Consider the following 24,971-nt stretch of genomic DNA (forward strand, 5'->3'; position numbering starts at 1 on the left):
CGCAAAATGTACAAGAAAATAGTTTTATAGTTTTACATAGTCTGGTAAATGCTTACCAATGACCCAGCAATTCCACTCCTAGGCATGTATCCAAGGAAAACGAAAACCTATGTCCAAGCAAAGACTTGCTCTCAAATGTTCGTAGCATTTGTATTCAGAATAGCCTAAACCTGGGCTACCCAAATATCCATCAGCAGGTGTATCAGTCAGGCATGTATTACAAGGAATTGGTTTAGGCAACTATGAGGGCTGACTAGGCAAGTCTGACACCCAGAGCACGGTCTCCAGGCAGGGCCTGCTGGAGCTCTCTCGCGGACCTGACGCTGCAGTCCACAGAATTTCAGGGGAATCTGTCCTGCCCTCAAGGCCTTTAAATTGATTGAATCACCCCCACCCACATTACTGAGGGTAACCTTTACGTAAAGGCAACTGATGGCAGAGGTTAAGCATGTCTACAAAACACCTTTACAGACACATCTGCGTTAGTGTTTGCTTGAGTAACTGGATACAGTAGCCTCGCCACGTTGGCAGCTGACCAGCAGGTGACTGGATATACAGATTGAATACTACCCAACAAAAACAAACTATTGATACCAGCAGCCATGTGGATAAGTAAATCCCAAACACGTTTTGTTCAGCGAAAGAGGGCAAACAGTTCCTATGATTCTATTTACGCATGAAATTCCAGAAGAGTCGATGCTAATCTGTAGTGTCAGAAAGCAGGCATTTGCTTAATACCCATTAGGCATGAAGGGGAGGCGACTGACTGCAAGGGAAACAAGAAAATCTGGGGGAATGATGGGAGTGAGGGCTGCGGTGAGGACTACACAGGTGAGTACATTTGTTAAAATTCATCTAATCAGACACCTTAGATGAGTACATTTTTGTATGTAAGTTATTTTTTCTTTTTCTAAACCTTGTCTTCATTTTTTTAAAAATACAGTTTATTGATTTTTTACAGAGAGGAAAGGAGAGGGATAGAGAGTTAGAAACATCGATGAGAGAGAAACATCCATCGATCAGCTGCCTCCTGCACGCCACCTACTGGGGATGTGCCCGCAACCAAGGTACGTGCCCTTGACCGGAATCGAACCCGGGACCCTTCAGTCCGCAGGCCGATGCTCTATCCACTGATCCAAACCGGTTAGGCTGTAAGTTATTTTTTCAATAAAATTGACATTTTAAAAAAGAAAAAAGCTGGTTCCCGCACAGCAGAAGCTCCATCCAGGGTTCCAGAGAGAGATGTATCCAGCTACGCCCTCCAGCACCGCTCCGGGAAAGACTATCCCTTCCCGGTTGAATTGCTGGCGCCTCCGCTGAAAATCAGCGAAACTTACAGGAGGGGGCGGAGCCCGGCGGCGGGACGGATGGGGGCTCCGGCTGCTGTGCGCGGGCTCTCTCCGGATTCCTCACCAGCTGCCACCCCCTCTCCTGGCCGCGGGACAAGCCATCCTTCTGGGAACAGGACTCTCCTCTCCGGGGACCCACACGGGAAGGGGGGACAAGAAGAAAGCGGTGAGCACAGAGAGCGCCAGGGCTTCCCCCGGTGGCCAAGCCTCTCCGAGCGGGGCGGCGGGCGCGGTGGACCCCGTAAGTGCCGTGATCCCGCGCGTCCCGGAGCGCAGCACCCGCCTCACCTGGGGACGCTCACAAGTGCAAACGCCTGGGCCCGGGCGGCCTGCTCAATGGGGAGCCGGCGGCGGCAGCACGTGCGTTTTGACGGGCCGTCCAGGTGCCCCGCGACTCAGGGCACAGGACGGCAGGCGGGCGGGAGAAGGGCCTCCCTTTAGGGCTGATTGGACACCACCCGTGCCCTCCGCAGCCTCATAACAGCTGCGGGGCAGCCGGCGCGGCGCGATTAGGCGGTGAGAGCCCGGAGGGAGTGCTCCGAGGACCGGCCCGGGCGACCCGCGCCCGCCAAGCAGCCACAGCGAGGCCAGCCGCCCGGGTGACGGGGCCGCGGAGCGCACGACGCGCACTTCCCCTGCGTGCGGGGCGGGCAGCGGGTGGCGGGTCCTCGCCGCGCTCTGGGCCGCCCTGCGCGGGCCTCTCCTCCCCAGGCCCCACCGCAGCGCACCGCCGGCTCCCCCGGCGCCATGAACCGCAGCCGCACCAGCACCCCCGACAAGGCCGGGACAGCCAAGCTTTGGGGTGAGTGCGCACGGGCTGCTGGCGCGTCCGCCAGGGGAGGACGGCCTGGAGGACACGGCCCCCAACTCCCTGCCTCTCCCTTCCAGGCTGTGAGTTAAACCAGGAGAAGCGGACCTGGACCTTCAAGCCGCAGAAGGAGGGCGAGCAGGACTGTAAGGTGTTGCTCAATACGGTGGGTACCCCCTCCCCCACCCCAAGGCGGGGAGGAGGGACTCAAACCACTAAGAGAGGAGCGGGGAGTCGGATCCCTACAGAGGCAACAAGGTTTCCCCCCTCTGCCCTCGGGTGACGAGGTGCCCGCCTGTTGTCCACCCGCTCAGATTTGCCTGGGGGAGAAAGTCAAAGAGGAGATGAACCTCGTGGAGATCCTGCCCCCAGCAAGCCAGGAGGACAAGAGGACGAAGCCCATCATCGTCGCCTCGCTGCAGGCCTCTGTGCTGCCCATGGTGAGTCTCGCCGGCAGGCCAGGCGCGGGGACACTGCTACTCAGCTCACTGGGGTGGGCGTCCTGCCACAGCGTCGCCATCCTAGAGAGGGGGTGCGCCCATGACCAAAAGCCTGAACTCATCCTGCTTCCACCCCAGCCCACCTTTACTAGCTGCGGATGGTGGCTAAATAGCTTCTCTTCTAAATCACATATTTTAACTGCTTACTGATGGTGTCAGGACTCTGTTGATGACTTACCTATTGATTGTGTATCCAGAAATTCTCTCATTTCTGATCACTTATCTTGTGTTTTCTATGCAAATCGTCATTGTGAATAATGGCAGTTTTTGTGTCCCTTCTTCAAATCCTGCTACACTGGCTAGGACCTCCAGCACCATATCAGATAAAATGATAGTGGTAGACACCCTTGTTTCATTCTTGGTTTCTTTCTAAGAAATGCTTCTGAAGTTTCTCAGTGAGGTCTGGCAGGTCCGGTAGACACCCTTTGTCAGCTTCAGGAAGCCCCCATCCCTTCCCGCTCGGCGTTTAAAATTAGATTTTCTTCTTTTTAATCAAGAGGGGTTATCAAACACTTTTCTACTCAATGATCTTGGGTTCTTTTCTTCTCTAATCTGCTAAGTGGTGAGTTACATCAATAGAATAATATTCAGCCAACTTTGCATTCCTGAGATAAATACAATTTGATCATATTATAAACGGCTAGATCTACTTTGTAAGACTTTTTAAAAATATGTATATATTCATAAGTGAGGTTGGCCTATGAATTCCTTATCTGGGTACCAAGGCCTGCTGGCCTCATGAGCTGAGGGTGGAGTGTGCTCTTCTGTGTGGTGGGACAGTGAGTATAAGACTAGGATTATCTGTCCTTGACAATCTGGGAGACTGTCCTTGTAAACCTGCCCTCAAACCGTTTTTTTTCCCTCCCTCTGAGAGCTCCCAAGATCTCATTCGTTCCCATGGTTTTAAAGACCATCTGTTCAAAATGAATACTCTGAAATTTATTTTTATAAACCCAACCTCTGAATATATTCAGGAGCTATCCAAGAGATATCCCAAACATAACAAATCTAAATCCAAATTCTTGATTTTTTACCTATAATCTCTTTCCCTACCCCAACCGGATCCTCTCCCAGGGCATAGTTCCTCAGTCGTCAGGAACTATGCAATCCTTCTGCAATCCCCCAAGTCTGATCCACCTGCAAATCCTGTTGGCTCCACCTTCCCCAGTCTGACCACATCCCACCCCCCTGCTACACCGGGTCCAGGGGACCATCTCTTCTTGCTCAGTTTTATTGCAGGGACTCCTCACTGGCCTACCTGCCTTAACCCTTTGTCCCCTATAGTCTAAGGCAGGGGTGGGCAAACTTTTTGACTCGAGGGCCACAATGGGTTCTTAAACTGGACCGGAGGGCCGGGGACAAAAGCACGGATGGAGTGTTTGTGTGAACTAATATAAATTCAAAGTAAACATCATTACATAAAAGGGTACGGTCTTTTTTTTTTTAGTTTTATTCATTTCAAACTGGCCGGATCCGCCCGCGGCCCGTAGTTTGCCCACGGCTGATAAGGGTTGACAAACTACAAGGTAAAATCCAGCCCACTGCCTGTTTTTGTAAAGTTTTGTTGAAACACAGCTAATCCTCCTTCATTTACATATTATTCATGGCTGTTTTCATGCAGTAACAGCAGGGTTGAGTATTCTCCACAGACCATAGGGTTTACAAACTAAAATATTTACCATTTAGCCCTTTCTGGAAGTTTCCCAACCTTCTATGCACAGCTGCCAGCAAGATTCTTTTATTTTTATTTTTTATTTTTTTAAAAGCTTTGTTTTTATTGTTGAGAGTATTACAGGTGTCCCTTTTTATGCCTTTGACCCCTCCCCTCCCCCTCCTCGCTTCCCCCTCCTCTCCCCTCCCCCTCTTCCCTCCCCTCCCCCTCTCTTTCCCCCACAGCAAGATTCTTTTAAACAAAGTCAGGCTGTGTTGCTTCTCTGCTTAGGTCCATGGCTTCCATTTCACAGAGAATGGGATCCAAGATCCTTTATGTTCTGGCCGTCAGCATGCGCTCTGGCCTCCACTTCGCTGCTCTCCCCTCCCTGATCCTGCTGAAACCACACTGGTTCACTGACTGTACCTTGAAAACTCCCAAATACCCCTCCTCAGAGTCCTTGCATTTATTGTTCCCGGGACAGGCCTGTCCTCCACTTCTATCTGGTCTTTGTTCCCGGGACAGGCCTGTCCTCCACTTCTATCTGGTCTTTCTTCGAATGTAACCACAGCAGCATCCCCTCAGCTCCCCAGCCCATACTCCCCTTTTCCCCCCATAGGACCCACCACTGGCATCGGTTTTCGGTTTTCGTGTGTGCCTTCTTCCTCCCTAACCATTGTTAGGGCCACCTCACAACCATAACCTCCAAGAGAGCAAGGACTTGGCCTGTTTTGTCTGCTGCCTTACCCACACGTCTGTCTAACAGGGCCTGGTATACTGTAGGAACTCGATCTATAGTGAAGGAGTGAGTGAATAAGTAAATGAACTATGTGGGACTGGATTGTTTTTAAGTTACTGTGATTTATGTAGGTTTATGAACTCAAATGTTTCTATTTCTTGTTTTTAATATATTTTTATTGATTTCAGAGAGGGCGAGAGAGATAGAAACATCAGTGATGAGAGAGAAACATTGATTGGCTGCCTCCTGCATGCCTACTGGGGACTGAGCCTACAATCCGGGCATGTGCCCTGACCAGGAATTGAACTGTGACCTCCTGGTTCATAGGTCGACATTCAGCCTCTGAGCCACATCAGCCGGGTTACTTCTTTGAGTCAGTTTTTTACCAGTTTTATTGAGATGTGATTTAGAACAAGACTCACCAATGGTAAATGTACAGCTTGATGCGTTTGACAAATGTTTATACTTGTGTAACCACCACCGCATTTAAGCCTCTTTGCAGTCAATCCCTTCCACCTGCCTCTGCAACCATTGATCTACTTTCTGTCACTATAGTTTTACCTTTTCTAGAATTTCATTTAAACGGAAGCTTGCGATACATAGTCTCTTGTGCCCAGCTTTTCCCACCTAACATAATGCTTTTGAGATTTATCCATGTTGTTGGTCAGTGTGCTCCTTTTTTATATCTGAGTAATATTCCATCCTATGAAAATATGCATATACACATAAATTGTTTATTCATTCACTTACTAATGCACATTTGGGTAGTTTTCAATTTTATACTATTATGAATTTAAGTGTAGGTATTTGTATGGACATATTTTTTCATTCTTGAGTAAATACCTAGGAGTGGAATTGCTGTATCGTGTAGCAAATGTGTGTTAAACTTTGTACAAAACTGCCAAACTGTTTTCCAAATTGCATTCCTACCAGCAATGTAGGAGAATTACAGTTGCTCTACATCCCCACCAATGCACTGTCAACCTTAATGTTAGCTACTCAGTACCTAGATAGTGGCATCTCATTGTGATTTTGATTTACATTTTCTTAATAACTGGTGATGTTGATCATTTTTTAAAATGTGTTTTCTTTTTTTTGGGGGGGGGGTGCGGGGGAGGAAAGGGGAGAGAGAGAAAGAGAGAGAGATGTGAGAGAGAAACATTGATCAGCTGCCTCCCACACATACCCCAGCTGGGGATGAAACCTGCAACCTGGGTTTGTGCCCTGACTGGGAATCGAACCAGCCACCTTTCAGTGCACAGTATGATGGCTAACCAACTGAGCCATGCAGCCAGGGCAATATTGATCATTTTTTAAATTTGTTGTTTGGTCATTTGTATATCTTCTTTTTTCCAAATGCCTGTTTAGACGTTTTGCCAATTTTTGTTTTTTCTTTTTAAAAAAATCTTTACTGTTAGGGTTATTACAGCTGTCCACCCCTTCCCTCCTCCCCATTATCCCCTTCACCGGTTCCTGCCCCACCCCATGCCTTCACCACCCTATTGTTGTGTCCATAGGTAATGCATATCCTATATAATAAAAGCCTAATATGCTAAGTGTCTGGTCATCCAGTCGACCGTTCAACAAATCAAAGCGTAATATGCTAATGATATGCTAAGGCCGCTCAACTGCTCGCTATGACGTGCACTGACCGCCAGGAGGCAGACGCTCCAACCGGTAGGTTAGCTTGCTGCTGGTGTCTGGCAGATTGGGACTGAGCAAGACAGGCCGGTCACACCCTGGAGTCCTCCCGTGGCCCCTCCCAGGCTGGCCAACCTCTCACATCCCTCCCCAGCCCTGCTCATGCACCAGTGGGGCCCCTCAGCCTGGCCTGCACCCTCTCACAATCTGGGACCCCCTTCGGGGATGTCGGAGAGTCAATTTCAGCCTGGTGGCGGAACAACCAGTCGCTGTGATGTGTACTGACCACCAGGGGACAGGTGCTCAATGCAGGAGCTGCCCCTTGGTGGTCAGTGCACTCCCACAGGGTGAGCACCACTCAACCAGAAGCTGGGCTCACAGCTGGTGAGCGCAGCGGCAGTGGTGGCAGCCTCTCCCACCTCCATAGCACCACTAAGGATGTCCAACTGATGCTGCCATGGGCCTAAGCCATCAGTCAGACATCCACCAAGGGGTCCTGGACTGCAAGAGGGCGCAGGCCGGGCTGAGGGACCTCCCACCCCACCAAATGCATGAATTTCGTGCACCATGCCTCTAGTATGCTTATAAGTTCTTTGGTTAATCTCTTCCTGCCCCCCTTTGCCTGCTTCCCTCTGAGATTCTTCAGTCTGTTCCATGTTCCCATGCCTCTGGTTCTATTTTATTGATCAGTTTATTTTGTTCATTAGATTCCTTGTTCATTTATTTTGATTTTTAGATTCAATTGTTGATCGTTTTGCCACTGTTTAAATTGAGTTATTCTTGAGTTGTAGGAGTTCTTTATGTATTTTGGAGACATTGATTTATCAAAAATATTTATTTAAATATTTTCTCCTAGTGCATGGCTTGCCTTTTCATTTTTGTAATAGTGTTTTTGGTTTTGCTTTTTTTTTTTTTTTTTTTTTTTTTTTTTTTTTTTTTTTTTTTTTTTTTTAATATATTTTATTGATCCTTTACAGAGAGGAAGGGAGAGAGATAGAGAGTCAGAAACATCGATGAGAGAGAAACATCGATCAGCTGCCTCCCGCACATCCCCCACCGGGGATATGCCCGCAACCCAGGCACATGCCCTTGACCGGAACCGAACCCGGGACCCTTCAGTCCACAGGCCGACGCTCTACCCACCGAGCCAAACCGGTTTCGGCTGGTTTTGCTTTTTAAATATATTTTTATTGATTTCAGAGAGGAAGGGAGAGGGAGATAGAGATAGAAACATCAATAATGAGAGAGAATTGATTGGCTGCCTCCCACACTGGGGATCGAGCCTGCAACCCTGGGCATGTGCCCTGACTGGGAATCGAACCATGACCTCCTGGTTCATAGGTTGATGCTCAACCACTGAGCCACACTGGCTGGGCTGTAATAGTGTATTTTGAAAAGCACACGATTTTAATTTTGATAGTCCAATCTAACTTTTTTTTTTCTCTTATGGTTCATCCTTTTGGTGTCCTAAGAAATCATTACCTAGAGTCACAAATGTTTTCCTCTAGAAGTGCTATTGTTTTAGCTCTTATATCTAAGTCAATGATCCATTTCAAGATCATTTTTTTTTTTGTATGGTATGAAGTAAGGATAAAGGAACTTCCCCCCCCCAAAATGATATCCAGTGCACTAGCACCATTTTGAAAAGACTATTTTAGCATTTTTGTCAAAAATCAATTGACTACATATGATTGCATATATTTCTATACTCTGTTCTGTTTCATTGCTTTATATGTTTACCCTGTTTTCAATAATAGACTGATTTAATTATTGTAGTTTTATAGTAAGTCTTAAAATGAGGTAAATTGTCTATATTAATCTTCCAACTTTCTTATTCTTTTCCAAAATTGTGTTGACAATTATAGGTGCTTAGCATTTCCATGTAAATTTCAGAATAGGACTTCTTTTAAAAATCACATGCAGCACTAGCCAAACACTAATCTACTTTGTGTCTCTATAGATCTGCCTGTTCTGGACAGTTCATATAAATGAAATTATAAGGTGGATGGTCTTTTATGACCAGCTCTTTTCACCTGGCATGCTGTTTTTAAGGCTCATCCACGTTGTAGCATGTATCTGTGCTTCACTTCTTTTTATTGTCAAAGAATATTCATTGCCTGGATATGGCACCTTTCACTTACCCTTCCAGCAGGTGAGGGACACTTGGATTGTTTCGACCTTTTGGCTGTTATGAACGCTGTTATGAACATTCATGTGCAGAGTTGTTAGGGAGCACATGCTTTCATCTCTCTTGAGCATCTACCTGGAATGCAATTGCTGGGTCCTGTGTGGTAGTTTTGTATATAACATTTTGAGGAACTATCAGATTGTTTCCCAAAGTAGTCACACTGTTTACAATCCTACCAACAATGTACGAGGACTCCAGCATCCTGCCCAGCACTTGTTATTGTCTGTAATTTTGATTAGTCATCGTAGTGGGTGTGATCTGGTAGGTTGGTGTGGTTTTAATTTGCATTTCCCTGATGACTAATGATGTTGCGCATCTCTTCATGTGCTTATTGGTCATTTGTTTATCTTTTTTGGAGAACTATCTATTCAAGTCTTTATTCATCCCACAAGTTTTGTCAAGTATGGTTTTCATTTTTATTCAGTTGAAATTATTGTAAAGTTTTCCTTCTTCAGCCCCTAGGGTATTTAGAAGTATGTGTATTTTAAATTTTTCGAATAATAGGGATTTTCTAAGACTCTTTAATTGATTTCTAGTTTAATTCCATCATGGCCTGAGAACATGCTCTATTCAGTCTAAACTGTGTTGTGACTTGTTTTATGAGCCAGAATGTGTTATCTTGGTGAATATTTCATTTACACTTGAAGAAGGTGTGTTCTCATTTTGTTGGGTGTGTTGCTCTATAAATGTCAATTATATCAAGTTGGTTGGTTGTTCTGTTGGAGTCTTCTGTAGTCTCATTATCTGTCTAGTTGGTCTATTAATTACTGAGAGGGGAATGCTGAAGGCTTCAACAATAATTGTGGTTTGTCTATTCCTCCTTTCAGTACTAGTTTTTACTTCAAGTATTTTAAAGCTCTTATTAGGCACATGCACTTCTAAGGTTGCTCTATCCCCTTGGTTAATTGATACCTTCATCACTATGAAATGCCCTCTTTATCCCTAGCAGATATTGTGACACCCACTTAATCTGGTTAATATAGTCAATCTAGCTCTCTTTTCATTCGTGTTCCTGTGTTTTTTCCTGTTTTTTTAAAAAAGTATGTTTTTATTGATTTTAAAGAGAGGGGAAAGGAGAGGGAGGAAAAAAAATCAACCCGATCGGCTGCCTCTTGCACACCCGCTACTGGGGCTCGAGCCCACAACCCAGGCATGAATCCTGACTGGGGATTGAACAAGCAACCTTTTGGTGCATGGGACAACACTCAATCAACTGAGTCACACTGGCCAGGGCTTTTTTTCCTGTTTTATTATTTTGTTATCATTTTACTTTTAACCTCTGTATCTTTATGTATAAAATGGATTTCTTCTAGATACCATGTAATTCTTTTTTATCCAAACTGATAACTCTGCCTTTTAATTTGAGTATTTAAATGACTAATATATACTGTAATTATCAACAAGATTCGGTTTAAATCTATCATCTTGCTATTTGTTTTTCTATTTGTTCCACCTGTGCTCCATTTTTCCTCTTTCCTGGCCTTCTTTTGGATTAGCTGTTTTTTATTATTACATTTTCATTTCTTCTATTGGCTTATACCTCATTGCTTTGTTATTTTTTAGTGGTTGCTTTAGAGTTTACAATATACATTTTTTACTTAATTAAAATACTATTGTACCACTTCATGTATGATGAGTCTCTTACTACAGCATACTTTATTTCTCACTTCTCTTTCTTTGTACTATGGTAATAACTTTTTTAAAAAAATGATTTTAGAGAGGAAGGGAGAGGGAAAGAGAGATAGAAACATCAATGATGAGAGAGAATCATTGATTGCCTGCCTCCTGCACGCGCCCCACTGGGGATAGAGCCCACAACCCAGGCATGTGCCGTTGGCCGGAATCGAACCCGGGACCCTTCAGTCCATAGGCCGACGCTCTATCCACTGAGCCAAACCAGCCAGGGCTGTAATAACTCTTGATTCTACATATGCTATAAATCCCTCACTATAATGTATTATCTTTGCTTTAAACAGTCTGTATTTTAAAGAGAGTAGGAATTAGAATAAAACATTTACATATTTACCATTTCTGGTATTCTTCGTTCCTTTGCGTAAATTCAAGTTTCCATTTGATATCATTTTTCTTCTGCTTGAAGGACTTAAACAGCTCTTGTAATGCACGCCTGCTTGTGATGAATTCTTTCAGCTTTTGTATATCTGAAAAGTCCTTATTTCACTTTACCTTTTTTTTTTTTTTAAACTCTCAGTTGAATTTTATTTTTGTTGATTTCAGAGAGGAAGGGAGAGGGAAAGAGAGATAGAAACATCAATGATGAGAGAGAATCATTGATCGGCTGCCTCCTACATGCCCCCTACTGGGGATCAAGCCCACAACCCAGGCATGTGCCCTTGACTGGAATCGAACCCAAGACCCTTCAGTCCGCAGGCCAATGCTCTATCCACTGAGCAAAACCAGCCAGGGCTTCACTTGACTTTTGAAAGGTATTTTTACTGGGTAAAAAACTCTAGGTTGAGTGTTTTTGCTTTCAACTTGAAAGACATTGCTAGATTTCTCCAAACATAGCTTGTATAATTGGCAGAAACTGCCTCTGCCTGCCTGCCTGATCTCCTCTAACCACTTGCCTGCCTGCCTGATCGCCCCTAACCGCCTCTGCCTTGGCCCCCGCTGCCATGGCTTTTGTTGGAATGACGTCCAGAAGGTCGTTCGGCTATCCAGTCTAATTAGCATATTACACTTTTATTATTATAGATAGACTAGAGGCCTGGTGCACGAAATTTGTGCACTCGGGGGGGTGGTCCCTCAGCCCAGCCTGCACCCTCTCGCAGTCCGGGAGCCCTCAGGGGAGGTCCAACTGATGCCGCAGAGGTGGGAGAGGCTCCCACCACCACCACTACGCTTGGCAGCCGTGAACCTGGCTCCTGGCTGAGCAGTGCTTCCCCTGTGGGAGCACACTGAATACCAGGGGGAAGCTCCTGCATTGAACGTCTGCCCCCTGGTGGTCAGTGCGTGTCATAGAGACCGGTTGTTCATCGTTCAGTCGATTTGCATTTTATCCTTTTATTATATAGGATTGCCATTGTTACTTCTGTGGGAGCAATGCCTTTCGCTGCTGCTTCAGATTGGGCTTCCTTTTCTACCTCATGTAGCATCTTGTATGATTTTGTTAATTCGTTTTTTTCATGCATGAGGTTGTTGATGTTGATCATGAGTCTTTCTGAGCAACCTTGGTTTTCTGGCATTGCTAATCTTTTACTCGTCGCTTCAGCTGTGTCTAAAATGTAGAGTTGAGCAAACTTCCGAGAAACACTATCTGAAGGATGTAAAGTTCCAGTACAGTGATAAACTTGACCGTTTATTCTAAAACAGTATGGCCCATATCCTGATGGTGATGCAATATTTGCACCCATTGAAGCAAAAGCAAAAGAACTATTTATTAAACATTTTCCATAAAAATTTTACTGTCAGAATCTTCACTTATTAATTTTTTTAAATATGCCAGGTATTCTGGAAAATTTATATCATTTGGACAAACTTTACCTTTGCTGCAACATCGAGTAAATTTTCCATCAGATGGTTTTTCATCGGAGAAATTTAGTGATAGGCAAAATTGACATGTAACAGTCATTCCACCACAGCTATGTTCAATAACTGCATCCTCATTTACTTCGTTTTTGCTGTGAAGGCAGTTCCTACCAGTATTGGTAGTACTTGTTGGTGACAGTTTTTCAGACATATTCTGTTGACGATGCCAGCTTCTTTTGGCTGCAGAGGTAGAATTGGGGCCAGCTGGCTGGCCGGGGTGGGATCATGGGAGATTGGCCTGCCTGGAATGGACCACAGAAGGGCTTCAGGGCATGTCTGGCCCCATCTTGCCCCAGCAGCCCCAGCTCATGTCCCCAGCCTTGCAGCCCCGACTCGTGCCCCCAGCCCCATAGCCCCACCTGGCACCCCACCTTGGCCTGGTGCCACCTGCTCACCTGCTCCACCATCCCGCCATGGTCCTGCTCTCATCGGGGCCCATCAGGGCAGCAGTGCCTCCACTGCTGCCCACTGCCAGCGCAGTGTCGCTGACACCCGCCATGTTACGCGCCGCCCCCTGGTGGTCAGAGCACTTCATAACGAGTGATTGAACTCCTGGTCTCCTGGTTGAACTCCTGAGGGCACAATTTGCATATATATATTTATTTATTTATTTTATCAATCAATATGTGGTAACCTTAAACTATATTGTGTTTGAGTTTGGCATGGCAATGAAGTTCTGGCCAGTGGAATGTAAGCAGAAATGGTATCTCCTGCATCTGCCGTGTCCTCAAACAGAAATCATGTGACTGTTTTTTGTCTCTTTCTCCTTCCTGCTGGCCTGATTGGGGATGTGATGGGCAGAATCTGAGCAGCCATCTAGCCCAGGAGGTAGAAGCCATGTGTTGAGGTTGGTGAAGCTACACAGTACAGAGAGCCTGGGTCCCTGGTGATTGAGGAGCAATAAGCCCACAGCTGCCCATATCTGGACTTAGTTTACATGTCAAAGAAACAAGCTCTAGTTGTGTAAGCTACTGTTATTGAGTTTTCTGTCACTTGATACCAAATCTAATGCTAACAACTACAACTAGCTCAATTTTAAAGCACTTTATTTTTAGAGCAGTTTCAGGTTTATAATAAAACTAGAGGCCCGGTGCACAAAAATTTGTGCACTCGCGGGGAGGGGGGGTCCCCCTCAGCCCAGCCTGTGCCCTCTCGCAGTCTGGGACCCCTCGGGAGATAACGACCTGCTGGCTTAGGCCTGCTCCCGGGTGGCAGAGGGCAGGCCCAATCCCTAGGTGCAGCCCCTGGTCGGGCTCAGAGCAGGGCCGATTGGGGAGTTGGGGCGCCGCCCCCTATCACGCACAGAGCAGGGCCCATCAGGGGGGTTGGGGCTCCGTACCCTGTCACGCACAGAGCAGGGTCAATCAGGGGGTTGGGGAGCTCCCCCCTGTCACTCACAGAGCAGGTCCCATCAAGGGGTTGGGGAACTCCCCCCTGTCACGCACAGAGCAGGGCCCATCAGGGGGGTTGGGGCTCCGTACCCTGTCACGCACAGAGCAGGGCCCATCAGGGGGTTGGGAGCTCTCCCCTGTCACACACACAGCAGGGCGGATCAGGGGGTTGGGGTGCCACCCTCTACCACCCACAGAGCAGGGCCGATCAGGGGGTTGGGGCACCACCACTGTCACACTCAGGGCAGGGCCAATGGGGAGGTTATGGCTCTACCCCGTCACACGCAGAGCAGGGCCCGTGGGAGGGGGGTTGGGACGCCGCATCCTGTCACACACAGAGCAGGGCCAATCAGGGGGTTGGGGCGCCTCACCCTGTCACACACAGAGCTGCAGGGCGATCAGGGGGTTGGGGAGCTCCCCCCTATCAGGCACAGAGCAGGGCTGATCAGGGGGTTGGGGAACATGAACAGAGCAGGGCGGATAGGGAGGTTGTGGCCCCGCCCCCTGTCACACACAGAGCCGCAGGGCGATCAGGGGGTTTGGGCTCTGCCCCTGTCACGCTGATCCCGGTGCCAGGAGGCCTTGCGGCTCCGCTGATCCCAGTGCTGGGAGGCATATTACCCTTTTACTATATAGGATAGAGGCCTGGTGCACGGGTGGGGGCCAGCTGGTTTGCCCTGAAGGGTGTCCTGGATCAGGGTGGGGGTCCCCACTGGGGTGCCTGGCCACCCTGGGTGAGGGGATGATGGCTGTTTTCAGGCTGGTGGGTGACTGAAGCTCCCAACTGCTCCTTTTTTTCTTTCTTTTTTTATTCTGGGCCAGCTTTAGCTCTGGCTCCAGCTCTGAGGCTTCTGCTGCTGAAAGCAGGTATCTGGTTTGTTTGTATTCTATAATTGAAACACTGTATCAACTCCAGCTCTGAGATCCCGGCTCGCTGAAAGCAGGTTTCTGGGGTTTTGTTTAGCTTCTATATTTGTAACTATGTTTCAAACTGCAAGCTCAGAGGCCGGCAAGGCAGGCGGGGAATGTTGGTTTCCTCCGTCACTGAAGCAAGCAGCCTCATGTTCGCTTCAAGCTGCCTGGCTGCCAGTTGCCATCTTGGCTGGCAGTTAATTTGCATATCACCCTGATTAGCCAATGGGAAGGGTAGCGGACGTACGCTAATTACCATGTTTCTCTTTTATTAGATAGGATTGAGAGGAAGGTACAAAGATTTCTCCTGTATCACCTACTCCTTACATACATATAGCCTCCCCCATTATCCATATCACTCACCAGATGGTACAACTAGCTTCATTTTCATGAGGTATGGCTGCGATAACAAAGACCCAACCATGGGGGCTTAAACAAATTTGAGATTTATTTCTGTCTTGCATAGAAGTCCAGAGATGGGCAGTCTAGGGCTGGTGAGATGGCTCCGTGGTCACCAAAGCTCAAGTCTCCTCTTATCTCTCTTCTATCCTTAGTGCAGAGTTCCCATCCTCAAGATCACCTGACAGTCCAGGAAGGCTGCCATAGCTCCAGCCCTCACTTCTCTGCATTTAAGGTCATAGGAAAGGAGAAGCAAGGGAAGGCCAAGGGGCTTTCTCAGTTCTCTGTCCAACTTTTAAGGAGTCTTTGCACAAGTACCACCCACGAAATTCTGCTTACAACTCACTGGTCCAGAAATTAGTAGCACGTTCATAGCTGCAGAGGAAGCTGGGGGATGCAGTCTTCGGCTGGGTACACTATTTGAATAATAACAGGGCATTGTTGTTATGCAAGAAAGGAAGAATGGATATTGGATAAGCAAGTGAAAATCTCCCCCACATCTAAATATATGCTTCCGTCTCTTTGCTTTAACATTTCTGACCTTATGTTTTAGGTGTATATCCTACAATCAGTATGTGGGTAGATTTTGTTTTAGTCTATCTGACTGGTAGAATCTGTTTATATTTACTGTGTTTGCTAATATGCTTGGATTTATTTGTAAAACATACTTTGTGCTTCTACTTTCCTTGCTCTTACATATTTTATTTTTTCTCCTTTTTCTGTCTTTTATTAGATTGACTACAGTTTCTTTTCCCATTTTTCTTTCTACTGGTTTGGAAACTACAGAACCCATTCTGATTTTTATTGGTTGTCCTTAATTTTTTAGCAATCATGCATGATCAAAGTATAAAATTTATGTTTTTATTCCTCTCAAACTATCCAGGAAGCTTTTCTCATTACTTTCTTCTTCATTTACATGCTGTTGTCATGTAGTGTTTTAGCTTCAACTTGTTTTAAACCCACTCAACACTGATCATTACCAGTACTAACTTATTTTACGGTAATGCTCACTTACATTTTTTTCTTTGTTTACCAATTAGCTCGCTCACCACTGCTTGTTGTAGCCACTTCTTCCTTCTCAATTTAACTGCCATATTCTTTTTTTTTTTAAAGTTTTTATTTATTTATTTAAATTGATTCCAGAGAGGAAGGGAGAGGGAGAGAGACAGAGAGAGAAACATCAGTGATGAGAGAGAATCATGGATCGGTTGCCTCCTGCACGCCTCCCACTGGGGATCGAGCCCACAACCCGGGCATGTGCCCTTGACCGGTAATTGAACACAGGACCCTTCGGTCCACAGGCCGATGCTCTATCCACTGAGCCACACCGGCTAGGGCTAATTTCCATAGTTTAGAAACAACCTTTAGTAGTCCTGGGAGTAGTCAACTTACTTGGGCTTTGCCTGGAAATATCTTTATTTTCCTCTCATCTCTTCATGACAGATATTCTCTGTATAATTCTAGATAGAGAGGTAGTTTCCCTCAAAACTTTAGAGATGTTATTCTGTTCTCTTGGCTTTTGATGTTGAAGTCCTCGGCTTTTAGGTCTCCGGATAAGAGGATCTGTATCTTTGATCATTTCTGGAAAACTCCTGATGGTTTTCACTTTATTTAAATTTTTAAAAAATATTTTTATTGATTTCAGAGAGGAAGGGAGAGGGAGAGAGAGACAAAAACATCAATGATGAGAGAATAATTGATCGGCTGCCTCCTGCATGCCCCACACTGGGGATCGAGCCCCCAACTCAGGCATGTGTCCTAGAACCAGAATCGGAACCCTTCAGTCCGCAGGCCGACGCTCTATCCACTGAGCCACACCGCTAGGCTTGGTGGTTTCCACTTTAAATATTGACTCCGTTCTCTCCAGCCCTTTAGTCTGATCAGATGTATGTTGGGTCTTCTCATCCTGCCCTCTGCGTCCGGCTTCTCTTTCAGACTTTGTTAGTCTGTCTCTCTGTGATGCATTCTGGGTAATTTCTTCACAGCTGTTTCCCAGTTTACCTTCTTGCTTCAGCTGGCTTATTTTGCTTTTTAAACATTTGTTCAGTTTGTTTCAACACATATTTTTTCGTGTATAGAAACTACATTTGGTTCTTTTTTATTTTTCACAACATATTGTCCTTAGGTTTCTGATTCCTGTTTTTATATTTATTTGGTTTTCATCAGCCTTACTTCCTGGAAGTCCGGATTGTTATTCTCCAACCTTAGGCCCCTGTGCACACTCATTTTGTTTCCTTCTGCTAATGCAGGATTGCTTCTTGTATGGCTTGCAATTTTACTTTTTTAAAGAAGGTGGTTTTGTTTTACTAATTTTTTTTTTTTTTTTAGAGAGGAATGGAGATGGAGAGAAAGAGAAGCATTGCTAGTCCGCCTCCTGCACACCCCCTACTGGGGATCCACCCGCAACCCGGGCCTGTGCCCTGACCCGAAATCCAACCACAGACGTTTTGGTGCTCGGGAGGGCGATCGATGCTCAACCACCTGAGCCAGACTGGCCAGGGCTGTTTGGTAATTTTAACGGCAAATTGTCTTCAGGGTTTTGTTTTCTCTAAAAAATTTTTGTGTAAAAAGAATGGAAAGTGGTTTTGTGTTTGCATCTGCCCTTTGCCCCGGGAACATCACTAGCCCTGGATTTGAGGTGGGTTTCTCAGCGTGGCTGTCCGCACCAGGCAAATCCAGACTGCAGACAAGCGACAGGTGCCTCCTGGGGTGCTGGCTCTATCCCAGCCAGCATTTCCTTGTTGCCTTTCTGTGGTGGTGTGTAGTTTCTTTCTTTCTTTTTTTTAACAACTGAAGTTTAATAACATGCATATCTCCTGCATACCTGGGAGAGACCCAGAAAAATTGAGTAACTCTCCAAAATGGCCCAAGCCACACCGTTTTTCAAATTTAAGTTTTATTTTTTAATTATAGTTGACATTTAATATTTTCTTTTCATTTCAATTTATATAGTGTAGTGGTTAGACAATCATGTACTTTACAAAGTGGTCCCCGTGACATTCCATACATAGTTATTACATCACTGGAGGCCTGGTGCACAAAATTCGTGTACTTGGGGGGCCCTCAGCCTGGCCTGCGCCCTCTCGCAGGCTGGGAGCCCTCAGGGGATGTCTGACTGCTGGCAGTTGGACATCCTTAGCGCTACTGCGAAGGCAGGAGAGGCTCCGGCCACCGCTCTGCGCTCACCAGCCGTGAGCCTGGCTTCTGGCTGAGCCGCGTGTCCCCTGTGGGAGCGCACTGACCACCAGGGGGCAGCTCCTGCGTTGAGCGTCTGCGTCCTGGTGGTCGGTGCGTGTGATAGCAACCGGTCATTCTGCCATTTGGTCAATTTGCATATTAGCCTTTTATTATTTAGGATTACTGACTGTATTCCCTGTGCTGTACTTTACATCCCCACACTATTTTGTGACAACCAATTTGTGCTCCTTAATCCCCTCACCTTTTTCTGGTGGTGTGTAGCTCCTACCTGTTGGTTTGGGGTTCTTTAGTCCCCTCCCCTCGAGCCTCAGGCTGGGGCTTTTTACTGAGGTGCAGCCTTCGAGGGTGCCGGCCTCCGTACAAGGCCGCGTCCGCGCACGCGTGTTATCTCGAGTGCATTTCCTTCAGCGGCTGCAGAGCGGCTCTCGCACAGGCTGCCTCACGGCTGATGCCGGGGGACTATCCTTTCTTCTTACTATTCAGCCATTGGGTTACATTTCATCCAGCCTTTCCAGGTGTTTGAGCTGCGGAGTTTGTTTTTGCTTATTTGCTCCCTGTCTGAACCAGAAACTCTAAGTGAATCCCTCTCAGCCTCATTTTCCTCTGTAAAGTCATGGCACCTTCTCCATGGGTGTGGAGTAAATGAGATAAAGCAGGTAAAATGCTTCGTGTGGAATGTCTGGGAAAATATTTTTTTAAAAAAATTCTGTACTACCCACTGAAAATTATGGTTAGCACTTCATCTTTCCCAACCTTTATTCATATGCATATTCCCATGTAACTTATAAGACAGAAGTCCCTCTGCACATGCAGATTTGCATCTGCTTTGCTCATCTGATTCGTGCGTAGTCTGTGTGGAACCAGGGTGCCAGCATGGTCAGGTCCTAGGAAGGGCCCTCTTCCCAGCTTCTACAGGGTGCCTCCTCTGTCCCACATGGGGGTAGGGGGGTGTGAGGCAGGAGGGGGCTCTCTAGTCTTATCTTAAAGGAACACTAGTCCCATGATGACCCTCATGACCTCATCTCACCCTAATCACCTCCCAAAGGCCTCATCTCCAGATGCCATCACATTGGGGTTAGGGCTTCAACGTAAGACTTTGGGAGACACAGTTCAGTCTGTAGCAGTGAGAGTTCTCTACTAACAGCTGCCCCTGAGGTTGGAAGCTCCCCTGAGATCTTAGCAAGAATGAGTTGGTCAGATTCGCATCTTCTCCGCCAGAGTCCGCCTCGGCAGAAAGGGGGAGGGGCCGAGCGCAGTGACTCCGCGGCTGGGGCTTGGGGGGTAAACTCTGAGTGTTTCTGCAGGAGACCGGCCCCCAGCCTGGGGGTGCCCGAGCGACCCTGTCTTCTCTGCTCTTGCCCCCACATCCCTCCGCCTGCAGGTCACGATGAGCCTGGAGCTCTCTCCTCCAGTCACTTTTCAGCTGCGGGCTGGCTGGGGACCCGTGTTCCTCAGTGGCCAGGAACGTTATGGTAAGTCTGAGCTTGGACCTGGGGAAGGTCTGAGGGTGCACAGGGCCCGGGACATAATAAACACCCCAACAGAGGAGGGCTCCTGAGTGATTAGAGAAAATCCCAAAGGCAGCACGGTTGCCAGTAGCCTGGGCTGGAAGGCCACAGGCACAGTTCTACCCCCAGTTCTCCTTCACCTCTCTGCACCTCACCTCCCTGCACCTCACCTCCCTGCACCTCACCTCCCCGCACCTCACCTCCCTGCACCTCACCTCCCTGCACCTCACCTCCCTGCACCTCACCTCCCTGCACCGGGCCTGTGCCGCAGCCCCTCACCTGGAACACGAGGGTAGGGGTGCACTTGGTTTCATCTTCAAAGACTAGCTGTGAGGAATAAATGGGATGTTCAGGAAAAGCAGTTAGCACGGTACCCAGTACAAGCACGCACTTAACGTGTTAGCTTAGCCTGGCCAGTGTGGCTCAGTGTTTGAGTGTCAGCCTATTGCCAGGAGGTCACTATTAGATTCCCACGATTCCAGGTTGGTGTCGATCCCCAGTGCGGGGTGTGTAGGAGGCAGCCCATCAATGATTCTCTCTTATTGTTGATGTTTCAATCTCTCTCTTCCTCTCCCTTCTTCTCTGAAATCAATAAAAATATATATTTTTTTTAAACGTTAAAGCGAAGTACGTAGCTGTAGCAGTCACATGGCCCAGCAAGTCGCTGTAGTGTTGACTCTTCTGATATCCTCTCACTGGCCCTCTTCTCTGTCCGGCTGGGCCTCTGTCCTCAGGGTGCTCTCCTGCCCCCAAACCCCGGCAGCGTCCACTTGGCCTGAAGTCCTTAGCTGCTACTCCGGTTCCTCCCCACCTTCCCCTTCCTCCCCTCACACACTCCTTCCCTGGTGAGTCCTCCCCCCTCCCTCCCCCCCCTCCCCGCCCCAGGCAGAGCCCAGCTTGCCCTTCCCTGCCTCCTTCTACCACCCTCAGCCAGGCCCTCTGAGCTGTCAAGGCCGCTTCCCCCCACCTCCTGGCCTCCACTCTATCAGGGAGGCCAGGAGGGCTTCCCAGGGAGGCAGGCAGACACTTGCACTCCTGCGGGGACTCTCCCAGGCACCTCTCCTCTCCCCTGTGCAGAAATTCCAGACCTCTCCTGGGAGGAAGAGGAGGAGGAGGAGCAGCAGTCAGAGGAAGAAGATGATGATGATGATGACGATGATGATGAAGAGGTGTCCCTAGAGGAGACCCCCGTCAAAAAAGGCAAGAGGCTGGCGTCCCAGAAGCAGACGAGCGTGGCCAAGGTGAGGGGAGGGACCCTGGCCAGGCCCCTGGGCTGAGTGTGCAGGAGGTGGGGGCCCAGCGGGGTCTGCTCAGGCCCTCACGCTAACCACCCAATGATGCTTGTGTTTGGTTCCCAGAAAAAAAAAGTGGAAAAAGAAGAGGAGGCGGCAAGGTAATTCTTTCCATCTCTTAACTTGGCCGAACTCTTTGGGCGAAGTATACAGTGCTAGAAAGGGCATTGGTGCCTGGTGTGCACACGCGCGTGCGTGTGTATAAGTACGAGGGCAGCCGAAACCGGTTTGGCTCAGTGGATAGAGCGTTGGCCTGCGGACTGAGAGGTCCCAGGTTCGATTCCGGTCAAGGGCATGTACCTGGGTTGCGGGCATATCCCCAGTAGGAGATGTGCAGGAGGCAGCTGATCCATGATTCTCTCTCATCGATGTTTCTAACTCTCTATCTCTCTCTCCCTTCCTCTCTGTAAAAAATCAATAAAATATATTTAAAAAAAAAAAAGTACGAGGGCACACGGCGTCTTGCCGCAGTAGGTTGGCACAACCTTTTTGAGAAGCATGAAACCGTGCTTATCATCTGACCTAATTCCCCTTGTGGCAGTCCCTTTCCGAGGACTCCGTCCAGAATAAGGGGAGCACTATGTGCGCTGAGAAACCCCTCGCTGGTGATTGAACCACGAGTGGGAGCGGGGCGTTCTGAATGCTGCCGCAGCACAGGTTCCCCTGCGGAGCCTTTCCCAGCGGCTGCTGCACGTGCCTGTGAGGAAGATAGCGGCCTGGGACGTGTTGATAGAACTAACAAGGGCAGGACATTAAGTCGCTTTCATTTTATTTCACATACTAGTATGTTTAGGAGGAAGAAAAAAACCCCCCGAGAGGAAATACACCAAAATGTTAATGTTGGTGGGAGGTAAACAACATAAATAGTTTGTTCTGTTCTTTATTTGCTATTTTGTGCAATATGGTTGCCATTACTTTTATAATGAAAGGGACATGTTTGTGGTAAGTAAAAGAAAGAGAGCAGATGGAAGCCTAAGAAAAAGCATCTTTGTTAAAAAAAAAGGGGGGGGGATCAGAGCGGCCCCTGGCGGGTGACAGGTGGAGAGGAGAACTCCGGGGCACAGCCCTGCTTCCTGCTCTGCAGTGTGGGCACTGGGAGGGCCGGGCTGCGGCACCCGGCTGAGCTCTCTCCCTCTCACCCGCCTCCTGCTCCTCACCCACCACCCCTATTTCAGACCCAGTCTCAAAGGCAAGAGCCCTGTGAACAAGGTGAGTGCATGAGGGGCTGGTCCTCCCGGGGATGTGGTGGCCTCTGGGAAGGTGCCAGGACCTGGAGCCCTGCCTTCCCTCCGTAGGCCAGATACACCCCCAAAGTAAGGAAGCCGGTACCCAAGAAATGAGAAGCCAGGAGTGCATGGCCTCCGTGATGGGGGAGGGCCTGCCTGGCCACCATGCACCGCGGGGCTTCCTGGGATGCACCGTGGGCCCAGGGAATATCCCCCCCGGCCCTCAACCTGAGTCTGAAGGTGATGGAGCTGTTGGGGGGCAACACAAGAGCCCCTCACCCCAACTCACTGGATTCAGCAGGACCTGGAGGGAAGAACCCCAACCTCAGGGACACAATAAAGTTTGCTTTGCCAAGACCTGTGTCTGCATCTCTTCCAAGGAGCCCTACTTGTTGCCGGCTGCAGTGAGCCCTTGTGCCCAGCAGAGGGCGGTGTGTGCCACCACATGCGCCCTGGGCACCAGGCCCTGCCAGCTCTCCTCCGTCATCTCCCTCTAGTCCTGGCACCTCTCACCGCCCGTCTTTGGGGGAAGAACCAAGTGTCTCAGCCCCTTACCCAGCTCTGACCTCTGCCCCTGGCCTGAGGGAGGGAGCCAGCACTGCTGTGGGTCCTCCTGGGCCCACACTCCCTTCGGGCAGGCCCTGTTTTCTAGGGACAGAACTGCCCGCGGCTCCTGGCATGAGGCGGCTCAGGAAGGGCCAGTCTGTGGGACCGGCCGGAGGGGGTGCATCTGTGGGAGCCTCGGGGCACAAGCTAGTGCTGTTCTCCCAGGCGTGTGTCCTGCTCAGGGGGAGCTCCTGCTCACTTGTGGGAAGGTCTGTGCTGGGCAGGAGCCCAGAGGCCTGCACCTTCACGGAAACCCTCCCAGGTAGAGCCACTGGGCTCCAGGGCGCTTAGTGTCTCCTACGGGAGGTGGACGGGTGAGCACTTTCAGCTCCGATGCTAGGCTCCCCGGGCAGCTCTCGGAGCTGAGACCGACGGAGGATGGGAAAGGGGTGATGGCCCTGCATGCTCTGGCCTCCTGCCCTCTTCCAGGCCTGCAGAGCCACCTGGAGCCAGTTCATCCATGGTGACAGGCAGATGGCCCCCGACTCGGGTTATACTTGTAGGGCCGCTGCTGGGCTGCCCCTGCCCCTCCCAGCACCTCCGCTGGCCAGGCCTGCAGTGAGCTGATGGGGAGCTGGCCCTGCCGTCTCCCAGGACCCGCAGATCTGGGTCCCAGAGGAGGGCTATGGACACCCGCACAGAAGGTCAGCGACCCGGCCTGGGCCTCCCACTCGGCTCTGCCATTCTCTTGAGGTGGCAGAGGGCGGGCTGGCCTTCCTGCTGCTTGTATTCTACACCCCACGGGATGAAGGGAGCACGGGCCCACACATGAGAACGGGGCCGCTGACCTCACATTAATCAATGAAAAGGCACAACAGTTCAGGTCCGGCTCCAGGCGGGCAGCTGGCGTTGACCATGGCTCCCTGCCCCAGTGATGCAGGACGGACAAGACAATGTCCTCACCTTCAAGTACCCTACCGCCCAGTGGAAAGGAAAGCCAACAACAGAGCATAACCAATGGACACAGACAGCAGGGCCGTAAGGGCATGTGCTGGGGTGGGAACGGCCGGGGAGAGGTCACTGGGGGGAAAGGAGACTTATGTAATACTTTAAAGAATTTAAATTTTAAAAAAGCCAACAACATAATTTCAATTACTTTCAAGTGCGTTGGCGGAAGTAAAACGGGCTGCTTTCCAGGGTGGAGGAGCACTTAGTGAGGAGCTGGCAGACAGTCCTAGGAGCAGGAACAGAGAGTGCAAAGGGCCTGCGGCAGAACGAGCTTGGAGGTGCGGGCAGAAAGAAGACTGATCCGATTGCAGTGATGACCCTGAGAGCTGGGCACCGCTCTGTCCTACAGGACTCGCTCCTGTGACCCTCGCAGCCGTGCCTGGAGGTGGGTGTAATTAGCCCTGTTTCTCAGGTGTAGAGAGTCACAGCTGGTGGAGGAGCCAGAATCCACTCCCAGGTGGTCTGGCCCCAGAGCCCTTGTTTTTAGCCACCCTGTGGGTGCGAGGCAGGGGCAGGCAGCTCGAAAGTTTCATAAACTGGGCGCTGGAGCCAGAACTGAGCCCAGAATGCCTGCGACACTGCAGCCCTAGGAGGCGCAGCACACAGTCTCGCAGGACTTCTCCCCAGTCCTCGGCTCAGCCATGGGTCTGTGCACAAAGGCACTCAACAGCTACCCTGTTGCCAGCTTGGCTTCCCTGTGGGGCAGGCAGTGGGGGTCACAGAGCAAAGATGGGGTCTACCTGCACTGCTGAGGGCCCTTCCCCTGGCCCCACCCTCAGCCCCAGCACCTCTGGGTCTCAAAAGGTAAAGTGTGGGTGGGGGCAAAGCAGCAGGGCAAGGGGCAGGTCGGCAGGGGGGCTGTGTCTGCACCAGCTGGGCTGTTAGGACAAACAGGTGTGAGACATCCCAGCTGGGGGGATTGAACTTGTCACTCGGGAGTGAGGATTAACCACTGTGCAGCCCAGGCTACTTCTCACTTCCCCTATCACCTCCTGCTGCCCCCCCCAATAAATGTTAATGAACCCTGCCCTTCTCCCCTCCTCCCAGCTCCCTCTGGTCAAGGGAGAAA

The 24,971-nt window shown here is 49.1% G+C and overlaps 1 protein-coding gene across 3 annotated transcripts; it reads left to right on the forward strand.

The window, feature by feature from the left end:
• The first annotated feature begins 1,139 nt into the window (after positions 1-1,139).
• Positions 1,140-22,705, forward strand: NPM2 (nucleophosmin/nucleoplasmin 2). 3 transcript variants are annotated; one of them, XM_036315116.1, is made up of 9 exons: positions 1,373-1,515; positions 1,823-2,151; positions 2,238-2,323; positions 2,472-2,597; positions 19,704-19,794; positions 20,908-21,071; positions 21,189-21,223; positions 22,298-22,331; positions 22,418-22,705. In XM_036315116.1, the coding sequence occupies exons 2-9, from the start codon at positions 2,097-2,099 to the stop codon at positions 22,460-22,462; spliced, it is 636 nt and encodes a 211-aa protein (XP_036171009.1). In that variant the 5' UTR covers positions 1,373-1,515; positions 1,823-2,096; the 3' UTR covers positions 22,463-22,705. The 3 variants fall into 3 exon arrangements, with proteins under 3 accessions (XP_036171007.1, XP_036171008.1, XP_036171009.1); XM_036315114.1 differs by lacking the exon at positions 1,823-2,151 and having other exon boundaries at positions 1,140-1,515; XM_036315115.1 differs by having other exon boundaries at positions 1,372-2,151.
• Positions 22,706-24,971: the final 2,266 nt, after the last annotated feature.

Source organism: Myotis myotis, unplaced genomic scaffold (assembly GCF_014108235.1).
Source record: "Myotis myotis isolate mMyoMyo1 unplaced genomic scaffold, mMyoMyo1.p scaffold_m19_p_6, whole genome shotgun sequence".
NCBI lineage: Eukaryota > Metazoa > Chordata > Mammalia > Chiroptera > Vespertilionidae > Myotis > Myotis myotis.